Raw genomic sequence first — 18,649 nt, 5'->3', positions numbered from 1 at the left:
GAATGTAGTGCTTACTGGACATACAAATTTGAGAGTTGTCAGCACCTAGATAATATTCCAAGCTATGAAAAATGGACAAGCTCACCAAGGGCATGAATTTAGATAGAGGCAAGACGAGGTACAAGGACTGATCCTTGGGTAGTTCAGAGTTTAGATGTCAGGTTGATAAGGAGGGAGTGCACATCCAGGGAGCTAGAAGGAGAGGTAATGAGATAGGAAGAAGAACAGAGGACCAGCGAAGAAAGCAGTTCAGCAAGGCAAAACATGGCCAACTGTATCGAATGCTGCTAAAGGCATAGATCAAGTAAGATGAGGACCAAGAACTGACTCTTGAACTTAACAACATGGAGCTCACTGGTAGTATTGCCTTTACAAGCTGTATTTCAGTGGAATATTGGGAGTAATTGAAGAAGATTTAAGAATTTAGTGGAAAAAATGAAGAGAATGAATTTACACAGTTTTTCAAAGAGTTTTGCCTTAAAGGAGATAGAGAAATAGAGCAGTAGCTGGAGGGGGATGTGAGTCAAGAGAGAGTTTTGTTGGTTTTTGTTTTTCTGAAGTAGGAGAGAGGGCGCCTGGGTGACTCAGTGGGTTAAGCCTCTGCCTTTGACTCAGGTCGTGGTCTCAGGGTCCTAGGATTGAGCCCCACATCGGGCTTCCTGCTCAGTGCGGAGCCTGCTTCCTCCTCTCTCTCTGCCTGCCTCTCTGCCTACTTGTGATCTCTCTCTCTGTCAAATAAATAAATAAAATCTTTTTAAAAAAATAAGTAAAGTGGGAGAGATTGTGGCATATTTATGTGCAAATGGGAATGATCCAGGAAAGAGGGAAAATTGATCGTGCAGATGGGAGAGACGGTCACTGGAGAGAGGTCCTTCGTAAGCGAGAACAGATAGTTTCAGTGCAGAAATGAAAGGATTGGCCTTACTTTGGATTACAAATTCATTCAAAATACAGGGAGGCAAGCAGAGAATTAGAACAGACAGAGGCAGATGGATAAATGTGATTGGTGGGAGCTTATGAAAAATTTCGTCTGATTATTTCTAATTTCTCCAGGAAATGGAAAGCCAGGTCATCAATTGAGAGTGAGGATATGGGAGAAGTTGGACATCCGAAGAGAGCTGAGAAGGTGTGAAATAATTATCTAGGAGAGTAGAAGAGGGAGTGTCATAGGAAAAAGTACAACATGAGGGCTGAACAGCACTGAAGGCTAATTTGAAATTCATGCTCAAAAAAATCCGAGACTAGTATGTATGCATGGTAGTGTGTTTTTTCTGCAGCCAGTTCAGCTCTGTGGGAGTGCTCAAAAGTAGGCAGAGAGTTCAAGTTTTGCCTTGTAAGGGAGGGGAGAGTGCCTGTGAGACAGTGACTAACCACAGAATTTATCCTGGGTAAAGACGTAAAGGCAGGACACGTGGGGGAGGGACAGGGACAGCAAAAATTGGTTGAAGAACCAAGAATTATAGATGCCCAAAGGGTGGGAGAATTGTTGGACTGGGGTTTCAGAGGAAGAAAACTAGAAAGAGAAGATGTGGTGGTCATAGACTGAGATGTTTAAAATGGACATCAGGGTGGGGTTACAACTGACACAGGAAGGGGGCCAGAGCACCACCGCGGAGAGGAGGTCAAGAACTTGAGATGGCAAGGTGTCGATATTATCACCTCCATGGACAGGAGTCATCAAGAATTATGGCAGAACTGTTGGAAAGGGAGTGACAGTAAACCAGGAGCTAACATCTTTAAGGAACGAGGGGCAATGATGAGGCAGGAAGTAGACAGGGAGTCAGTGGGTGACATAGTCTGGCATCCCCCTACCACCAGTAGTTGGCTTTCGGCTATCATGTGCCTCACTCCAGAAAGTAAGTTGTACCCATGTTTTATTTGTTTGTTTTTCGTGTTCAACTACCAGCTTAATGTCCAAGTATTGTGAAGTATGTGGAGCCCAATTTCGAAGAGTTTGATTCTGATCCATATTGCCATGTATTTTTCTGACCATGTGAGCTTGCCTTCCTCGCCCTAATCTTGATATCCAGTAGAGAATTTGTGACATTAAGGAAGGGTTCAGCTCCTGGCTGTCATGCTCCTATGGCCTTGGACAAACAATTTGAACTCTCTGAAACTTATTAGGTAACTTCATCAGTAAAGAGGGGAAATAATATTCACCTCTTAGGCTTATTGTGAGGGTTAAAGAAGATAACGTGAAAGCATCTGAGCATGAGCACCTGAGCTGATTATCACCAGCACATAATAGGAGCCCAGTTAAAATTTATTTAAGAGACCAATACATGTAGATAGTTTGATTAAAAAATACTACAAAACTGACCATCTATTCTTTCTGAAAAAAGAATGTCCTTTATGAAAAGAAAGTGTACCATTGGCTAGTTAGTGTATGGAATGTAGAGTTTATGTTACAGATTAGCTCACCAAATTGGGAAATCTGTAAAATGGGTTAATATTGCAATAAAAGTTTTTACTCTACACTCATTATGTGATTAAGGCAAAAATATTTTTATTGCAATTATCCAAGTTCTGTAAAAAATTTAATGAGGCATTCACTGCCTTGGGCAGGCTAGCATGAAATTTAGTTTGCGTTAATTTGCCCAAAAGTTAGGAAGCAGAATATACTGTTTTTAGAATTTGATTCTTTAAGAGGGAAACTAGTATTTTATGAGATGTTTCTGTGAACAGGTCTAGATTCCTCTATCATCTTCTTCAGGCAATAAAGAAGTCACCATGAGCTTCATAGAGAACGGATCGATATCAGGTCTTAGTGCCAACTGGGTACCGACAGGATCTATAGGAATCAGGAATTTTTATGAGACACAGTGAGCATAGTCTATTTGTCCGTTGAATATCTATAGAGGAGAGAGTGATAGAATTCAAGTCAAGTGACCTAGTTTTAAAAGCTGGCTCTGCTGGGTGTTGAATGCAGGACTTTACACAAGGCCTTACCTTCTTCATCTGAAACCTGGGCATGACAATACCTCATGGGGTTGCTGTGTTAATTGAATGAGGTAATATATATGAAAATATTTGCTATATTGTATTAGTCAGAGGTGAAGGAATCATAATCATCCCTTCTGGGGATTGGAAGAGGTAGTTAAAGATAGCATCATGCAATATCTCACCGAGTGAGTCTAGGTCATTCCCATCATTGTTCCTTCTACCAGGCTGGAAGGTATGCTGGGCTTTCCGAGAAAATTATTCCAGAAATGTCAAAGAATGGCTGGTAACTTAGCTGCTTCTTCATAGATTCGGGATATTTTTCTGACTGGGGTGGACAGAAAGATTTAACGATATTGTAGAGGGTCAGTAAGAACCATTCAAGGGATGGACCAACCTGAAGTCATGAGTATTAAAAGGTGAAAGGACCTTCCAAGACTTCCCTGACCCCAGCTCTCATAAACATTTGGAAACTGAAGTTCAGAGAGGATAGTTACAGTGATACTTTGAAATGAATTTAAATGGTAATTATTGTCCATTCAGGTTGAGGAATGCTTGGTAAATATCGCAACCATGAGAATATTTTTTCAGTCATAGTCTGTGAGCTAGGTGTTGTAGATCTTTAATTCTTTCAACCAATAACAATGCTTCAAGGGAAATTGAGAGGCAGAGAGCAATGTCTCCCTTTAGAGGGAGAGACTGACCTTCATACAGGGTCTGGTAAGTTTATTTGAACCAGAGTACCATTATGACAGAATGATCTGGTGTGACCCAGTCTTGGCACCCGCTAGGATCTGGGATGAGGCAATGTGTGTTATTCTGATAAGTCGCAGGGCTCTCGCCGCTCTTCACTCCTGACTCCTCCAGCCCAGTGCCAGGCCAGGGCCTTGGGAGTCATGACATCCAAGATGCTCCTTCCATAATTATGAAAATAGAAGCTCCTTAAAGGAGCGTCCCTTCCCGTTCAGCCATAGAAATAGGTAGATATTTGCATAGATAGCAAATACATGCTTTGCTAAATCTGACTCTCTGGGACATACTCGATCCCTTCTCATCTTGATCTTCCCTTTGTACAATTCTCGAGCCAAGCTGAAGACACGAGCCTGCTCAGCAGTGTCACTAAAATATATCTCACGCTACCAGTTATTTTGTTTTTATCGTCTTGGGAGATCTTAAAAAATGATGTCACGTGTAACTTTTGGAATTGACTACAGCCTTGGTTTCAAATGCCAAGTGTTATTCAACCTTTGCCATATGTAATGTTGTAAGAGCCCTGCTTTTATGTTTCAAAACCATCAATAAGTTGCTCCATTGTATTGCTTAATGCCCAACCATAGCAACCGGGGGCGACATGCAGGACCTCCAGGGAGAGCACCTTTGTCCCGTTCTGTGGTTTGCTTAGAATGTCAAACAGAGCCCTCTCTCAGAATGTGTGGGGGAGGAATTCGAGTGCCACCCGGAAGAACATACAGATTTCCCCCTGTTTTATTTTATTTTTTTGAATCCATACAGGCAGCAGCCTCAGATTCCAATCACCACAGGAACAGGTGTTGTGTATCCTGGTGCTATTACTATGGCAACAACCACACCGTCACCTCAGATGACATCTGACTGCTCTAGCACCTCCGCCAGCCCAGAGCCCAGCCTCCCTGTCATCCAGAGCACTTATGGTATGAAGACAGACGGCGGGAGCCTAGCTGGAAATGAAATGATTAATGGAGAAGATGAAATGGAAATGTATGACGACTATGAAGATGATCCCAAATCAGACTATAGCAGTGAAAATGAAGCCCCTGAAGCTGTCAGTGCCAACTGAGGAGTGTTTGTTTGCTGAATTAAAATACTTTGACATTTCACCTCCCCTCCCCCAACAAAAAGTTCTTAAAGAGCCCGCATGCATTTGTGGCTCCACAATTACATCAGCAGAATGGTCTTAATTGTTTCGTAAAGTGTGAGACAGATTAAGTTTTCCCGGATTTTTCATGAACTTGAGTTTTTGTCGTTATTGTTATTGTTGTTGTTGTTGTTTTTTTAATTTAGGTGAAGACATATTAAATATGAGACACCAGGACTTGAAAACTTATCTCAACCCATAGCTGTCTTACAAGTCTTATATTTTTGTCTTACTTTTTTTTTCCCTTTTGGATGTTGATAAAGGTTTAAGTTACTGTTTTAGATGGGGTTAAACATTCTCACTCAGGTATGCTGTGCCGGCCTACAGGTTGTGAATGTGTTTTTATTCTGAATTATTGGAGAGAACAACTGAGGATTTCATATTGTGAAACAGAAAAGTCCACAGCGTGTGCAGCTGCATGTAGAGCATATTCAAAAGGCCTCGGAATTCCATTTTTCCACGTGTAGAGTTAAACTCTGAATGTGCCAAACTTTTCTCAGAACTTTTGAATCTTCATATTTTGGAAGTCTTAAAGGAGACACTGCGAAGTCTTAGACAATCTTTGGCATCTTAAAATAAAATAGCAAACCACACATTTTTTTTTTTCCAGAAAATGGTAAAGTACTCAGGAATCTGGAGACAAGATATTGTAAGGAAAGAACAAGGTTGCCACAGTGCACGTACCCAATCGTGTTTGCCTCTTGACGTGCCATCAGTGCGTGATGCGCCGCAACGAGCGCGCCCCAGAGCATTCACCACACCAGATACCCACGTGGTGGTCTTCTCTGCCTGAGACCATCTCTCACTACATCCATTATCCCTTTGCCTTTTAACCCTGACATTCAGTCTTAACACATTTTCTCTTAAATAATTTATTCATTCCAGAATGTCAAGGGTCCACTTACTATTTATTTGAAAAAAAATGTTGGTGGCATTAATTTAATAATTCTTGTTTTTCACCCTCCTTCCCTGAAGATCTTTTCAGCCCCTTTCACCTCCTTCTCCTGCTACATAGAAAAGGTGTACATAGTGATTTTATGTCCCCAGAGCATCTGGAAGCATTTCTGAAACAAGATTCTGTTAAATACTTATATTGTTTTCAAACATAAGTGTCTATCTGGCTGGAGGGCTGTGTATTTGGATACAGGTGTAGAGTCTTACACTTCAACAGGTCTGCCCCTGAGGTTCTCTGGGACCTCAAGTCTTTCGCCAGACTTCCCCTCTAATACAGTCTAGCAACAGTGGTAGGATCTGCATCAGCGGCATTACCCCTAAATGCCCTTTGGCAGCAAGGGGCAGCAGTGGTGACTGCCAGGCAGGAGGGTCCACAGCCGAGACAAAAGCCCAAGGTTGTGGGCCACAGAGGAGGCCACAGCGATGCTGTCATGCACTGGCATCTCCACACTGAGTTGCCTTGTCCCATCTGGCACGCCTAGGGAGTTTTGGTTTTTGTTTTTCTTGTTTTTGTTTTTGTTTTGTTTTGTTTTGTTTTTGCAAAATCCCCAGGCTGCAGGAAGCCACATGACAGCCTCAAGGCAAAGATAGAGGCAAATAGTCATGATACATCCAGAGAATGAAAGAAAACCATAGGGAAGGAGAAGGAGGGGAGATACATTCCCTGTAGGGGATGTTCCTACTGTTAACTCTGGGGAACGGATGAATCCTGGGGCGGCAGGTGAGCTCCTCTGGCTCCCTCCCTCCATCGGTGGCCACATGGAGGGGGGGCATGCCTCCCTGTGAACATGGTTAACAGCACTGGACACAGGAGGATTTCTCTGGAGATGTGCTCATGGGTGGGGAGGCAGTGAGGTTTCATTCCCCTCTCCTAACTACTGGAAGCTCAGCCATGCCATTTTGACCTTCTTAAAACCAGGACTGATTGCCTATGGTGGGGGAGGGAGCCTCACCCAGAGTGGTTCAATGGGAAAGTGTCAGTTAATGGGACAGTTGACCTCATGGGACAACCCAGAATCTGATCACCAGGACATAGGAACGGCCCCATCAGATTTCTTGAGCCATTTTGTCACTTGGAAGAAAATAGTGTACCTTCATATTTATTTAAGGAGTGCTCAAGGCCATACCTAATAGCAATAAATAGGTCTAGCCAAGATGTTACTGGCTGTGTCATTAGCTGGGAGTGCTCTCCATAAGCTGATTAAGGTACTGATAGGAATGTTTTGTTTGTAGTATTGGTTGGGGATTGGAACTTTGTTTCTGTACATTTATTTTAAATGAGGAGGAGGCCATTTTTTTTTCTCAAAAATGAATATTTATTATTGTCTTACTGATTTTTTTTTTAATTATATACCTCTCCTCCTCACTTCATACTCGTGTTTTTTTCTCTTTCTCTTTGACTCAGCTTTTGCTCTTTCCTCCTCTCTCCTCCTTTTTTTATTTTGCCGCATAGGTAGAGTGCTATATGGCTAGCATTGTATTGTATGTAATTAATTTTGCACAAAGGCGAACATTTAGAACAGTAGGTTAATTTTGTTTGTTTTTATGACCATGCCAAAATAATATTCTGGGCTGGTGGAGAACAAAGGACTGTTCTTTAGGACTGAAACTTGATTTTGCTTATAGTTAAAAAAAAAAAAAAAAGAAAAAAGAAAGAAAGAAAAAAAACAAAAAACACACACACTCACAGATGTTGTTTCGTAAGTGTTATAAGCACTGGATATAAATGGTATTTTTTATCACTTCTGACTAATGTGAAACTGTTGTACGAAAACGACATGAACAAAAGTCATCTGTTTCGACTCGTGTGGGCTTGCCTCACAGTTGCCGGATTTGAGTCATTTTTATGTCTTGTTATTTCATTTATTTATGCAAAATACATGTGTGTATGAACACTTTGTTTTAGCTCCAGCTCTGCCTCGGTACTGGGGTGCAGTTACTCCTAGCCATGTTCTTAAAAGTGAAAGGCTATTCAGGAATGATCTGATTGTAAACGTCTCTTTCATTGGGTCAAACAGTGATGCTGTATTTGAATCTAAATTCTGCGTGTAAGCAGTTTATTTATTAGCCAAATGTGGCTCTAAATATGCACGGAAATTAAGAATGACAATCATAGGGATCACTTCGTTTTCTTTTCAGTGGGGCTTAAACAAAGTTCTTATGACTTTACCATCTCATTTTAGATTTTTCTAATTGTGTAAATATAACATAGAAATAGAATTTATTTTTGGTTCATGAGTACTTAGTGAGATATAAGTTATGTATTTCCTTTTCGTTCTCTATCCATATATGTTGGTCCAGACTAGAAGTTGACAAGTCACTGTACCTCATGGGGATAGTGAATTAGCAGCCGCAGTGAGAGCAGTGTTCCACCTGTCGCTGGGGCAGTCAAACCCTTCTCCCGGGTTCCCGTGCAGTTTGGAACCCACTGTCCACAGACTCAGACTTTTACTTACTTGTTTATTCTGGAAACTCGAAGAATTGAACATCCTAAATTTCCAGTACAGCTGGGGGAGAGTGAATTTGCTTTTGTTAGTCTGCCTAAATCTTATAACGGAGTTCTGTGACCATTTAATAGCAAGAAGCGTGAATGCCATTCTACAGGCGAACATCTGCCTCTGAGATTGACCGTTAATAAAAGTCCTGCCATGCCAATTAGATTAAAGAGTGCTCATCCACTGTTTCCTGGGCTTCCTATTTCACAGTATCTTCAAATCAAAGACAGATCATCTCCATGTTGCTAAAAAAAACCTTACAGGATCAGGATTTTCCTTTTCATTTAGAATAGGGACACTGGCCCACGATCCTCTCCTAAAAAATGGACCATTTGGGGGAGGAAGGAAGGAAGGAAAGAAAAGAAGGAAAGGAAGAAAAGAAAGAAAGAAAGAAAAGAAGGAAGACAGAGGAAGGAAGGAAGGAAGGATGGATGGATGGATGGATGGATGGATGGAAGGAAGGAAGGAGGGGAGGAAAGGAAAGAACAGGAGAAAGAAGAGGTCAGTCCGCGGACAGGAGCAGCCAGGCAGGCGGTCTCCATTTCTTTGACAGATGCGATGCAGCACCTTTTCCAGGAAGGCGGGAACATTTGTCATCCTCACGTGTGTGTATACAGCCTGATCTTTTAGGAGGACACCCGTTTGCTTTACTTGGTATTTGATACTCCCCAGCCTTGTCCTCAGGCCTGATTCGATATACCAGGGTCCTGACTCGGTCTCCCAGGCCAAGTTCTAAATTCAGGTGTGGGCTCACAGCACTGTCGAGCTTGTCAAATTCTGGCCTCCCCTGAACATTAGCCCCACTGGAGCCTGGGGTGTTTGAACAGGGTGTGATTGCTCTAGGGCTGAAATTAAAGGCTTCTTTCTTTTCCTTACGAAGCTGGGCTGCTGCTTCTGCACACACCCTCCCGAGCCAGGAGCACAGGCACTAGCTGAAAGCCTGGATTGTTCTGAGGAAGCTCAGCTACCCCCAGTAGGAAGGCAGCCTGGTCACTTGCACACCACAGGCAGAGGCTGCTTCTCTCAATATACTCATTTTGCAAAGAGCTGACCTCTACCTACTCATTAGGAAATGGAAAAAAGAATCACTTAGTAGTTTTAAACCATATGAGAAGTCCTGTACCAAGTGCCAACAACTACAAAGAATGCAGCTAGAGGAATGTGTTGAAATTATTCCTGGGTCTTCCTTTATAATGAGAAAATGACAAGAATGGTTGCTGTAGCCTTGCCTGATTTTGTGCACGTTTTGTCTAAGGACTGAGTTGGCACTTAAGCTCACTTCTCAACGTATAATAATATTGTATGACCTCATTTGTCCTCTTACAGAAGCACTTGCATCATTTCCTTAAGTCATCTGCCCCCTGACATGTTTTCTTCCTTAATAAACAACTTCTATCTATTATTCCTGCCGATTATGTCCTGTTTCTGATGCCATGTACTGTTGAGCATAACCCTCTGCTAGGATCATTGAAAATATTGATATGCAAACACATTTCCTTCTTAGCCCCATCCCATCTTTCCTTCTGGGGACAGACTGCTTTCCAAAAGCTCACGAACAAGTATTCGGAATGCTGGTACCTTTGGGGCAGGGCTAGAGGGTGGGGGTGGGGGTGTAAGGGGAGCAGAAAGGTAATGTTTAGCGCAGATACTCTTCCAACTGTTGTCCGTGGCTATAGGAACGCTTGACGGCTACTCGGTGACCTGTCTTGCTCAGTAGTTTCTTGTTCCTGAAGAACCACAAGCATAAGGTGAGGCCTCAGTGCTGGTGCTCTTGGAGTATGGGGAATGTGCAAATATTTAACTGTTTTGTATGCTGCACATTGCAGATCTACTCATACGCATTCTCCGTTTGTCTTCCTTTGTCATACGTGTTTTTGCTTTTTTGAAAGTGCAGTCTTTATGGTACCCTTCTCCGGCTTGTAGCAAATTAGAATGCTTAGCATTTATGTTCATTCATTATTGTATTTGCCATGTAAAATTTTTATTACCTTAGACAAGCTTATAAGCTGTTACTACATAACTTATCTTACTGTAACTCTTTTATTTCCCGACCTTGTAATTTGTTTGTGATGTATATTGTGAGATTGTATTCTATGTTAATTTAATCAGCACAATTCACTGACATGCTGGACTGACATGCTGGCTGCTGTTTCAAAGTGTAAAGTTCGTGTAGGCTGTTGGGACAACTGCAGCTTGTTGTCAAGGTACTGTGCTTTGGGTCCTCTAGCAACACTGTGGGTGTGGCCCCTTAGGATGCTAAGGGCGTTTGCTATACCCTCGAGCAAATTTAACTGCAGATTTTCTTTGTAGAAATTCTATGTATAACGCAGGTACCTACTTGGCCCATGGCTGGTAACTATTTGGGCAATTAGAAAAAAACAAAAACAAAAACCATAAAAACTAGTGTCTATTGCTGCTTTGAATATGTTTGAAAGTCTGAAAATGTAAATAATTTATCAAAAAAAAAAATCTTGTACAGTCCAGTGTAAAGTTTTTAAATTACCTTAAGGGTTGCCATCACATGTCTCTCACACTCTCCTCTTGATAATGGAAAAAAAAAGTTTGCTAAGGATTAAAGAAATGGGAAAAGAAAAAAAAAAGAATCTCTTCAAATTTAAAGGAATGAATCATTGTTCTTAGCTTTGTTGCATACACACATTTCTTGGATTTCGTTGTGCAGTATTGACGTGAGATAAACTCGACCTTGAATAATCTTTCAGTGGTACTTTTCAAAGTCTTCCCCTCCTCTGCCTCATAATTAAGGGAAAAGACAAAATTGAAAGACACACTGTCCTTATCTATCCTGGTGTATGTTGGCACCTTAGCTACTTTTTTTTTTTCTTTTTGCACAAGGTGCTTTCCTGATATGTTAAACATGCCATCTTTGGGTGATAATGTATATGCCATGAAGGGGCCTCGGCCCCTCAGGGGAGTGTCTATAAGAACTGCCTATTTATGCTCATTTACCTCAAGACTGTCCTCTCTACCCTTAATCTAGTCGTCATCACTCCATCTTTTGTACTGCTGTTGACACTTACAAATTAAAGATAAATTTTGTTTTATGACCTCTGTGTACGGCCTTGTCTATGCCCTGGACACTGTTCCCACCGTGGAGCCCGGGGAAGGCCCGGGCTCGCCCCCGCTCGCCACTGGAGCCTGCAGGCCCTCACCTCTGCCCAGCTGGGAGGTGGGTCTCAGAAACTCTTCAAACCCATTGGCCTGGGAAGACTTGCCTGCTTTTGTCATCGTGGAGCCTCTGCTGCTGCGGCAGGAAATGCTTGTGGATTTAGACGGTAGGAACGGGATCCAAGGTGGATTTTTGTCCAGAGAAGATGAGAGAGAATGTCAGTTCCCATTTGCCTAACTTCTGCATGACAGTGAAACAGTTTATAAAAGCTCCAGGCGTCATGGGGTCTGAACAAACCTCCAGGGCCAGCCTCTCTTCTGACACCAGCCTCTATGAGCCTAGCAGCCGCCACGAGTGCAAAATGCCGCATTTCTGGAAACTTTGCCTCCGCCGTGGTTGGGAGCAGTTGGCCCATGTCCCAGTTACTTCTTCCTCGGAGAAGAAGAGCTCCCATCCCATTGCCCAGACCGGAGTTGGACTGGGAGTGAAACTCTGCTCTAAATGATACCAGCTTGTGAGAGTCTCAGGATGGAGGTGGGGTAGTGGGCTGAAGGGTGAAGGGATCTGGCCTTGGAAGGAGACTGGCGCCCTCAGCTGAGCCAATTCTGTGGATGCCAGAGGTTAGTAACCAACACCTGGAGAGTGAGGCCAGGGCGTGGGGGGAGGCCCAGAACTCTCTTTTTCAGTATTTCCAACGAAAACAGAGTCATTAGAGAAAAGATAAGGATTTGCAGAACTTTTCTTTATCACAAATTTTAAGTTTGGTACAGCTGTCCTGAAAACCTAACTTGTCCATGAGCCTCCCTCCCACCCCGTGGCTTCTTAAAAGCCCAGGTAAACATCAGGCATTGCTTTAGGTCTCCTGCCAACCCGGCTCTGCCACTCGCCAGCTGTCTGACCGTCGCCAAGTGAGTCCTGAGTTTTTGCCTCTGTGAATGGGCTAAGAATCCCTGCCTCTCGGGTTTGTGGGGAGGATTAACAGCACGTGTAGAAGAGGCCTGCATGCCCAGCACACGGATAAAGATTGCCTCCGTTCATCAGAGAATGTCTGAGCTTGGGGACAGCCTCAGTGTCACTGGCTGAGCAAAGCGAGGGACTTACCTGAGGCCTTTGTTCAGAACCTGGTCACACGCTTGATTACGCGGTAACCTTCCTGCAAGATTTTCTCCTTCCCAGTGCGTCCTTACTGCTGCCTTCCATGTTCCCTCTCTCCTTCTCTCCCAAGTCTTCTGGCTTTCTGTAGCCGACCAGATAGAATCCAAACATTCTATCCGGACGGTCAAGCATCTGCAGACCTGCCTGCCTTGCTTGCTGCCCAACATAACCTTCACCTTCTTCCTCTCCTCTCACACCCCTCAGCCTGTCCACCCCCTTGGGCTCTTACGTCTCCTTTCACTGGGATACATCCATCCCCTTCTCAGTTTGGGAAATTCACACCTCACCCCAGATACCCCTCCTGGTCAGGCCTTGCCCGGCTCACCAGGCAGCTTCAGGCTCTCCCTCAGGGTCCCCAGGGCATTTGGAAAGGACCTCTACGACCATATTTCCCACATGGTAATCATTTGTTTCTGTGTCTGTCTTTTCTGCTAGATGACAAACTACTGAAGCCAAGGACTGTGCCTTGGTGTTCCCAGCTTCTAGCACAGTGCTTGGCGTATAGTAAGTGCTCGACGCTAGTTGTGGAAGCACGTATGAGTGGTGGCGGCTTGGCTTCCACATGTGGAATGCCTGCGAGTATCTGGGTCTTACGTGGTGGGGAAGACAGAGCCTGTGGGGGTACCCTGGTGTTAGTCATTTCATCTGGAGAAAATCTGTAGTTGAAACATCTCTATTCACTATGTGGGAGCCATTTCCAGTCTGTGTGGTGGCTCTTCCTGATCAGACATGAGGTCAAGAAGAGTCCCCATGCTCTGGGGAGGACCCACACATTGGAATGCCCAACTTTCCAAGCCTAGAGCCATGGTTCTGTCCTTCCTTGTGGGAATCCTGGCTGGAGTAGGGAAAGGACAGACCAGAAAGAGGAAGTTTCATCGGTTTGCCCTACTCATCCCTTGACATCCCAGGGCCGAAGATTCCCCTCCACTCTGCCCAGGGTCCAGGGTACTGGGAAGCCTATCCCCTGGGCATTCATCATGGAGGAGAGGGAAACATAGCTGCTCTCTTTGCTGGGGACAGTAAGGGCAGTCATCCCACAAGGTGTCCACTTCATATTCTCTTCCTCTTTGACAAACTCATGGTACAGGTGATAACGACTCTTTCTCCTAGTAGTATACTCTAGAGTCTTGCTTTCTCAAGATGTGACCCCAGATCAGCAGCATCTCTTACCTGAGACATATGATGGTTCCAAGTGGGCCACACTGAGTAACAGGGTCTAGAACCCAAAAGACTCTGATTTCTACCTCCTCTTAGTCACCATGGAATGGAGAAGTTCGGGATTTTCGTCCTCACTTGACCCAAAGTCACACAAAGATTAAATGGCAGTACCAGAACACATGCTCGTTCTGATTCTAAACACAGTTGATGTATTGTGTAGGCTCACGGTAGTGGGTGGGGATTGCTTGCTCATGGTGTGGCCCTGGTTCTAGACCACGATTACCACTAAGAGTCCTGAGCTGTATTGCTGTGGGAGCACCCAAGCATCTAGGGACGGTGGCCTCTGACAGCTCCAACACTGTAATTCCCTGCTCTGACTGAGCCATATTGCCTGGCCAAGAGAGACCCAGGCCAATAGGGTGACTCTCTTAAGCCCTTATTCTACCACCCCCTTTATCAATGTCCACCTAGTTTTTTGTTTTGTTTTTGTTGTTGTTGTTGTTGTTGTTGTTTTTGGGGTTTTTTTTTTTTTGGCACTAGGCCAAGTAGCCGTTGAGAAGATCAACAAGAAAGTGTTTGGATTCTGGGAGTGGAAGACAGAGTGAGATACCCAGTAAAGAGAATAATTGGGGAAGCCACATGTCACCCTGGCACTAGGGATCTTGAAATTCTATGTGGATTATTCATTTGCCAGGCTTTGTAAACCCATGCCCTGGCAGGCAAGACTGACCTTGCCCAGTCTCCCATCAGTCACTAAGTGCCATGAGCTCTGTCTCTGCCTTGTGCTCTGATGGTTTATCTAGGCTCCACTCCCTCTGTTTCCACCTTATCCTGTTTTCACTGCCTGATCTCCTAACTCCATGTTTTCCAAATCTCTAGACTCAACAGACTATTAATGTGTTTTCCCACATCTTTGGGCTTTTGGTCAGTTCATGCCTGTCTCAGTTGCCCTTCCTCCATATCTATCAATCATCATCTTTCCCTTAAGGTCCAACTCAAAGGCTGTCTCCTTCAACAACCACTACAAAATCCTAAGAACCTATTGTGTAGCAGAAATATTACCAACACTCCATTTGGCCTTTACCAGCAGCTCTGAATATTAGGTGCCCTTTTCCCTATTTTACAGAAAAGAAACTGAAACACAGAGAAGTCATGCGGCTTGCTCATGGTCTCCCAGTTAGTCAGAATGTCTTCTTGCCTCAAAATGAATCTTTCTCTCCCTCTAGTTCACTTTCTCAACCTTTTTTTCTTCCTATTATCACCACTTAAGGAGCCTTTTAAGACATCCTTTCCATAACTTCCCACCCTTCATGAAATTTAAATTCCACAAATATACTATCTGCTTGTGTAAATCTATGCATATCTGTGCTTTATTCATTTAAAAAAAAAAAAGAGTTTTCACTCCCCAAGAGCCAACTTTTGCCCCTTTGGGAGCATGTTATTGCCCCTATTGAGTTCTATATCAAGTTCACAGTGAGGTTTGGCCCTTATCATTGAGTTTGTACCTGGCTCCCTGCTACATTGTGAGTTCTCTTCTGGTTACTCTAGCTTAGTAACAACTTTCCCCAAAACTCAGTGATACAAAACAACCAATTCTTATCCTCACAAAACCTGTGTGCTCACAAATTTGAATGGGCACAGAGGAAGGTCCTGCTCTGCTCCACACTGTCTGGGACCTCAGCTAGGAAACTCAAAGCCTGGGGCTGGAATAAGTAGAAAGCTCCTTTGCTCTCACACTTGGCAGTCCATGACAGGTGCCAGGTGAAGCTACAGGCCAGAATGCCTACTTGTGGCCTCTTGGACTTCCTTATGACATGGTGGCTGAGTGTCAAAGGCGAGCAACCCAGGAGAGAGAGTTTTCTTTTTATGGCCAAGCCCATAAGTCCTGCACCATCTCTCCCACAGTACTCTCTGTTGACGTGATCACAAAACCACACTCAGTTGACAGGGGGACACTGACTCCACCTCTCGTGATAAATAAGGTTTTGAACAGTATATGGATGGGAGATGTTGTGTAGCTATTTTTGGGAAATACAATCTGTTGCATTCTGTTTATCTGTGACCCTTGTGCCCCACCTCCAACTCCCACTCCATCTTTGTAGGCTCTTGCATGTGGTGTAATTTTGGTATATTTGTATGAAATTTATTTGGATGCTCCAAGTTGAGAGGATGAAGCCCCACATCTTGGTCCATTCCTGCCCTTACCAGCATGTGGTTACCATGGTCCAGAGACCCCTGGAGAGCCCAGCTGTGGGCAGGAGGCTTACACCAAGGTTCCCTAGAAGCTTACACCAGGAGGATGCATCAAGGTTCCCTAGAACAAATGGTGAGTAGGGAGCATCACAGTTAAGATCCTGGTGAATAGTTCTCCCCCGCCCCCTGCCTCAGGGGCAGTCCAATTATTTCTGGAAATGTTCAAACCAGTTAAATTCTTCTGTATATTATATGCATAATATATATTTTTATATTATATATAGTATAATTTTATATATATATTTATCCACATATACAGATAAATAGATTGATAGATATAGATATATAGATAGGTACCTACATACATACATAGAAAGTGAGAGTGAGGGAGTCACTCAGACTACTTACGATAGAATTTAACTTATACTCATTTTTCAAGAAGCCCGTCGAAGAAACTGATGTTGTCACTAACCAGCAAAATTCTGATCGCTCCCTGTTTGGCAGTGTTCTTTCTATCTGTATTGATATTTTTGTGTACACTACTATCATCAATACAACAAAAGATGTTTTTAAGTGATAATAATCAATACTAGGAGCCATAAAGTATATACAAGAATAATTTAGCTTTGTTCATGCTCAGGAAATAATAGTTTAATGTTCTAACAGTCTCAAATATGACTTCCATCATTAATCAAGCCCAAAACTTAGATTAAGGAAAACAATGTCAACCTTAAAAGAATCTATTAAGTTTCTGACTTTGGATTAACATGAATCAGTTAATGGATATTATTTTTAAGCCTAAACTAGGTCTAAAGGAACAAGAATATTTACTATACTCTTTTATTTGAATATTATTAATAATTCTATTTTAAAGTACTATTACACATGAATTTTAATAAAAACTCAGTATTTTCATTTTAAGTGTTATTAGACAAAAAGAACAAATGAGGCTGGACTTTTATGAAATGCAAAATGTAAAATTTAGATAAATTTTTGGAAATGAAATAGCATTAATGTTATTAATGACTAATGCAGGCTGGTAAAAAAGTTAGGACAAAACAAATAATAATATGAACATAGAAGAATAGTCAGGATTCTTTCATGGACAAACCAGTTATTCTTTCATGATGTAATATACTGCCCTGATTAACCCTTGGGTTAGAATATATTTAATTTTAGGGGTACCCAGGTGGCTCAGTCGGTTAAGCATCTGCCTTTGGCTCAGGTCAAGATCCTAGGGTCCTGAGATCGAGTCCTTCGTGAGGCTTCCTGCTCAGTGGGGAGCCTGCTTCCCCCTCTGCCTCTGCTGCTCCCCCTGATTGTGCTCTCTCTCTCTCTCTGTGTCAAATAAGTAAGGAAAATCTTTTTTTAAAAAGTATATTTAATTGCAGAAAGTACTCATTCATTCTGTACTGGGATAAAGAAACCTTTATGAAATCATTTGGGTGCATTTATTACACATTTCAAAAATAAATAACTTTAAAAAGACACTTGCTTATTAATACTGAAAATAATAACATCTGCTCAATATACGGATTTGAGCTACTGGAGACTATGAAGTAAGTCCCCAAGCAGCCACCTCGTCTTAGGCCTGGGTCTGGGGACACCTTTGGTTGTCCACCTGCAGAAGTAACCAGGACTCTGAACGATGCCAGGAAGGCAGGTAGTTGATGTGCTGGGGGACATCAGCCAAGCATACTTGCCCTGGACAGAGCTATGGAAAAGACAAGTGGTCTGGACCTTAAACTGTGTCAGATAAGAAATACCAAGGGATAAATACTGCAGCTATAAATACAACTCAAGAAACTGGATCATTTTTCAGGCTGTTGAATTTCAAATGCCTGCCAAGCAGAGTGTAATATCTGGGACTCTATTTTTGCAAGTCAACTGCAAGGAGTGGCTAAAGTCCAATTAATTTAACCAAGAAAATCTGAGAAGTGAGGACCAGAAGAGTTAAATTGCCCAATCAAAACTTGGAATTGAAATGAATTTCACAAATTCTAATATGTTTGGAGGGAACTCAATTTAACCCTACATTTCAGTCAACTCCACAGTGATAGAATAAAGAGATACAGGAGGCACTAAAGAAGGAGAAGAATATTGGTTATCTCCCCACTGCAATCCAGGGGGTCAGACCATTTGGATAGATGAATTGCATCAAGTTTTTTGGTTGGCTTCCTGGGGAGGGGAGAATAATTCAGAGACTTGAAGTCATCTGGGAAACCTCCTCTTCAAAACAAAACAAAACAAAACAAAACAAAAATCCACAAAGCTTTGGAGAGATCAGGTATTGCATTATTTAGATTTTGTTGATTTAAAGTGACAGAAATCCAATTTAAATGGTTTGTGTAGCCAAAAGGGATTTAATGGCTTATATAACTAAAAGAGGAAAAAGCATGGCTTCAGGCATGGCTGAATACAGGTGCTACAGGGCATCACAATTTTATGTTTCTGTGTCCCTGCTCTGCTCTGATAGTTAGTCCTTGCTCCCAGGGAGTTTCTTTCCATATTCCTTTGCAGCTCCAGATTTATATTCTCTCAGTTTTAATTTCTACAGAAAGAGGGCTTAGAGAGCTGCTTGCCAGTTTTTCAGTTTTGAGAATTAAGGACAGATTTCCTACTCTGAGTCCTCACTTTGTATATCTACTTTGCAGAGACCACAGCTGAGACACGTAGAAGATTATGATCATTTTCTCTTTTCCTGCACGAGTTACTTCACCTGTAGTTCAGGAT

General features: G+C 42.7%; 1 protein-coding gene across 1 annotated transcript in view; it reads left to right on the top strand.

The window, feature by feature from the left end:
* SOX6 (SRY-box transcription factor 6) overlaps nt 1-6,555 on the top strand; it is a 595,512-nt gene extending 588,957 nt beyond the window's left edge. Inside the window, exon 17 of the mRNA XM_032881120.1 lies at nt 4,453-6,555. Within this exon, the coding sequence (XP_032737011.1) occupies nt 4,453-4,756 (304 nt within the window). The 3' untranslated portion in view covers nt 4,757-6,555. The remainder of the gene's footprint in view (nt 1-4,452) is intronic.
* Nucleotides 6,556-18,649: the final 12,094 nt, after the last annotated feature.

This window comes from Lontra canadensis, unplaced genomic scaffold (genome assembly GCF_010015895.1).
Source record: "Lontra canadensis isolate GAN:19392208 unplaced genomic scaffold, GSC_riverotter_1.0 scaffold74, whole genome shotgun sequence".
NCBI classification, from domain to species: domain Eukaryota; kingdom Metazoa; phylum Chordata; class Mammalia; order Carnivora; family Mustelidae; genus Lontra; species Lontra canadensis.
This window is presented reverse-complemented; position numbering and strand designations above follow the sequence as displayed.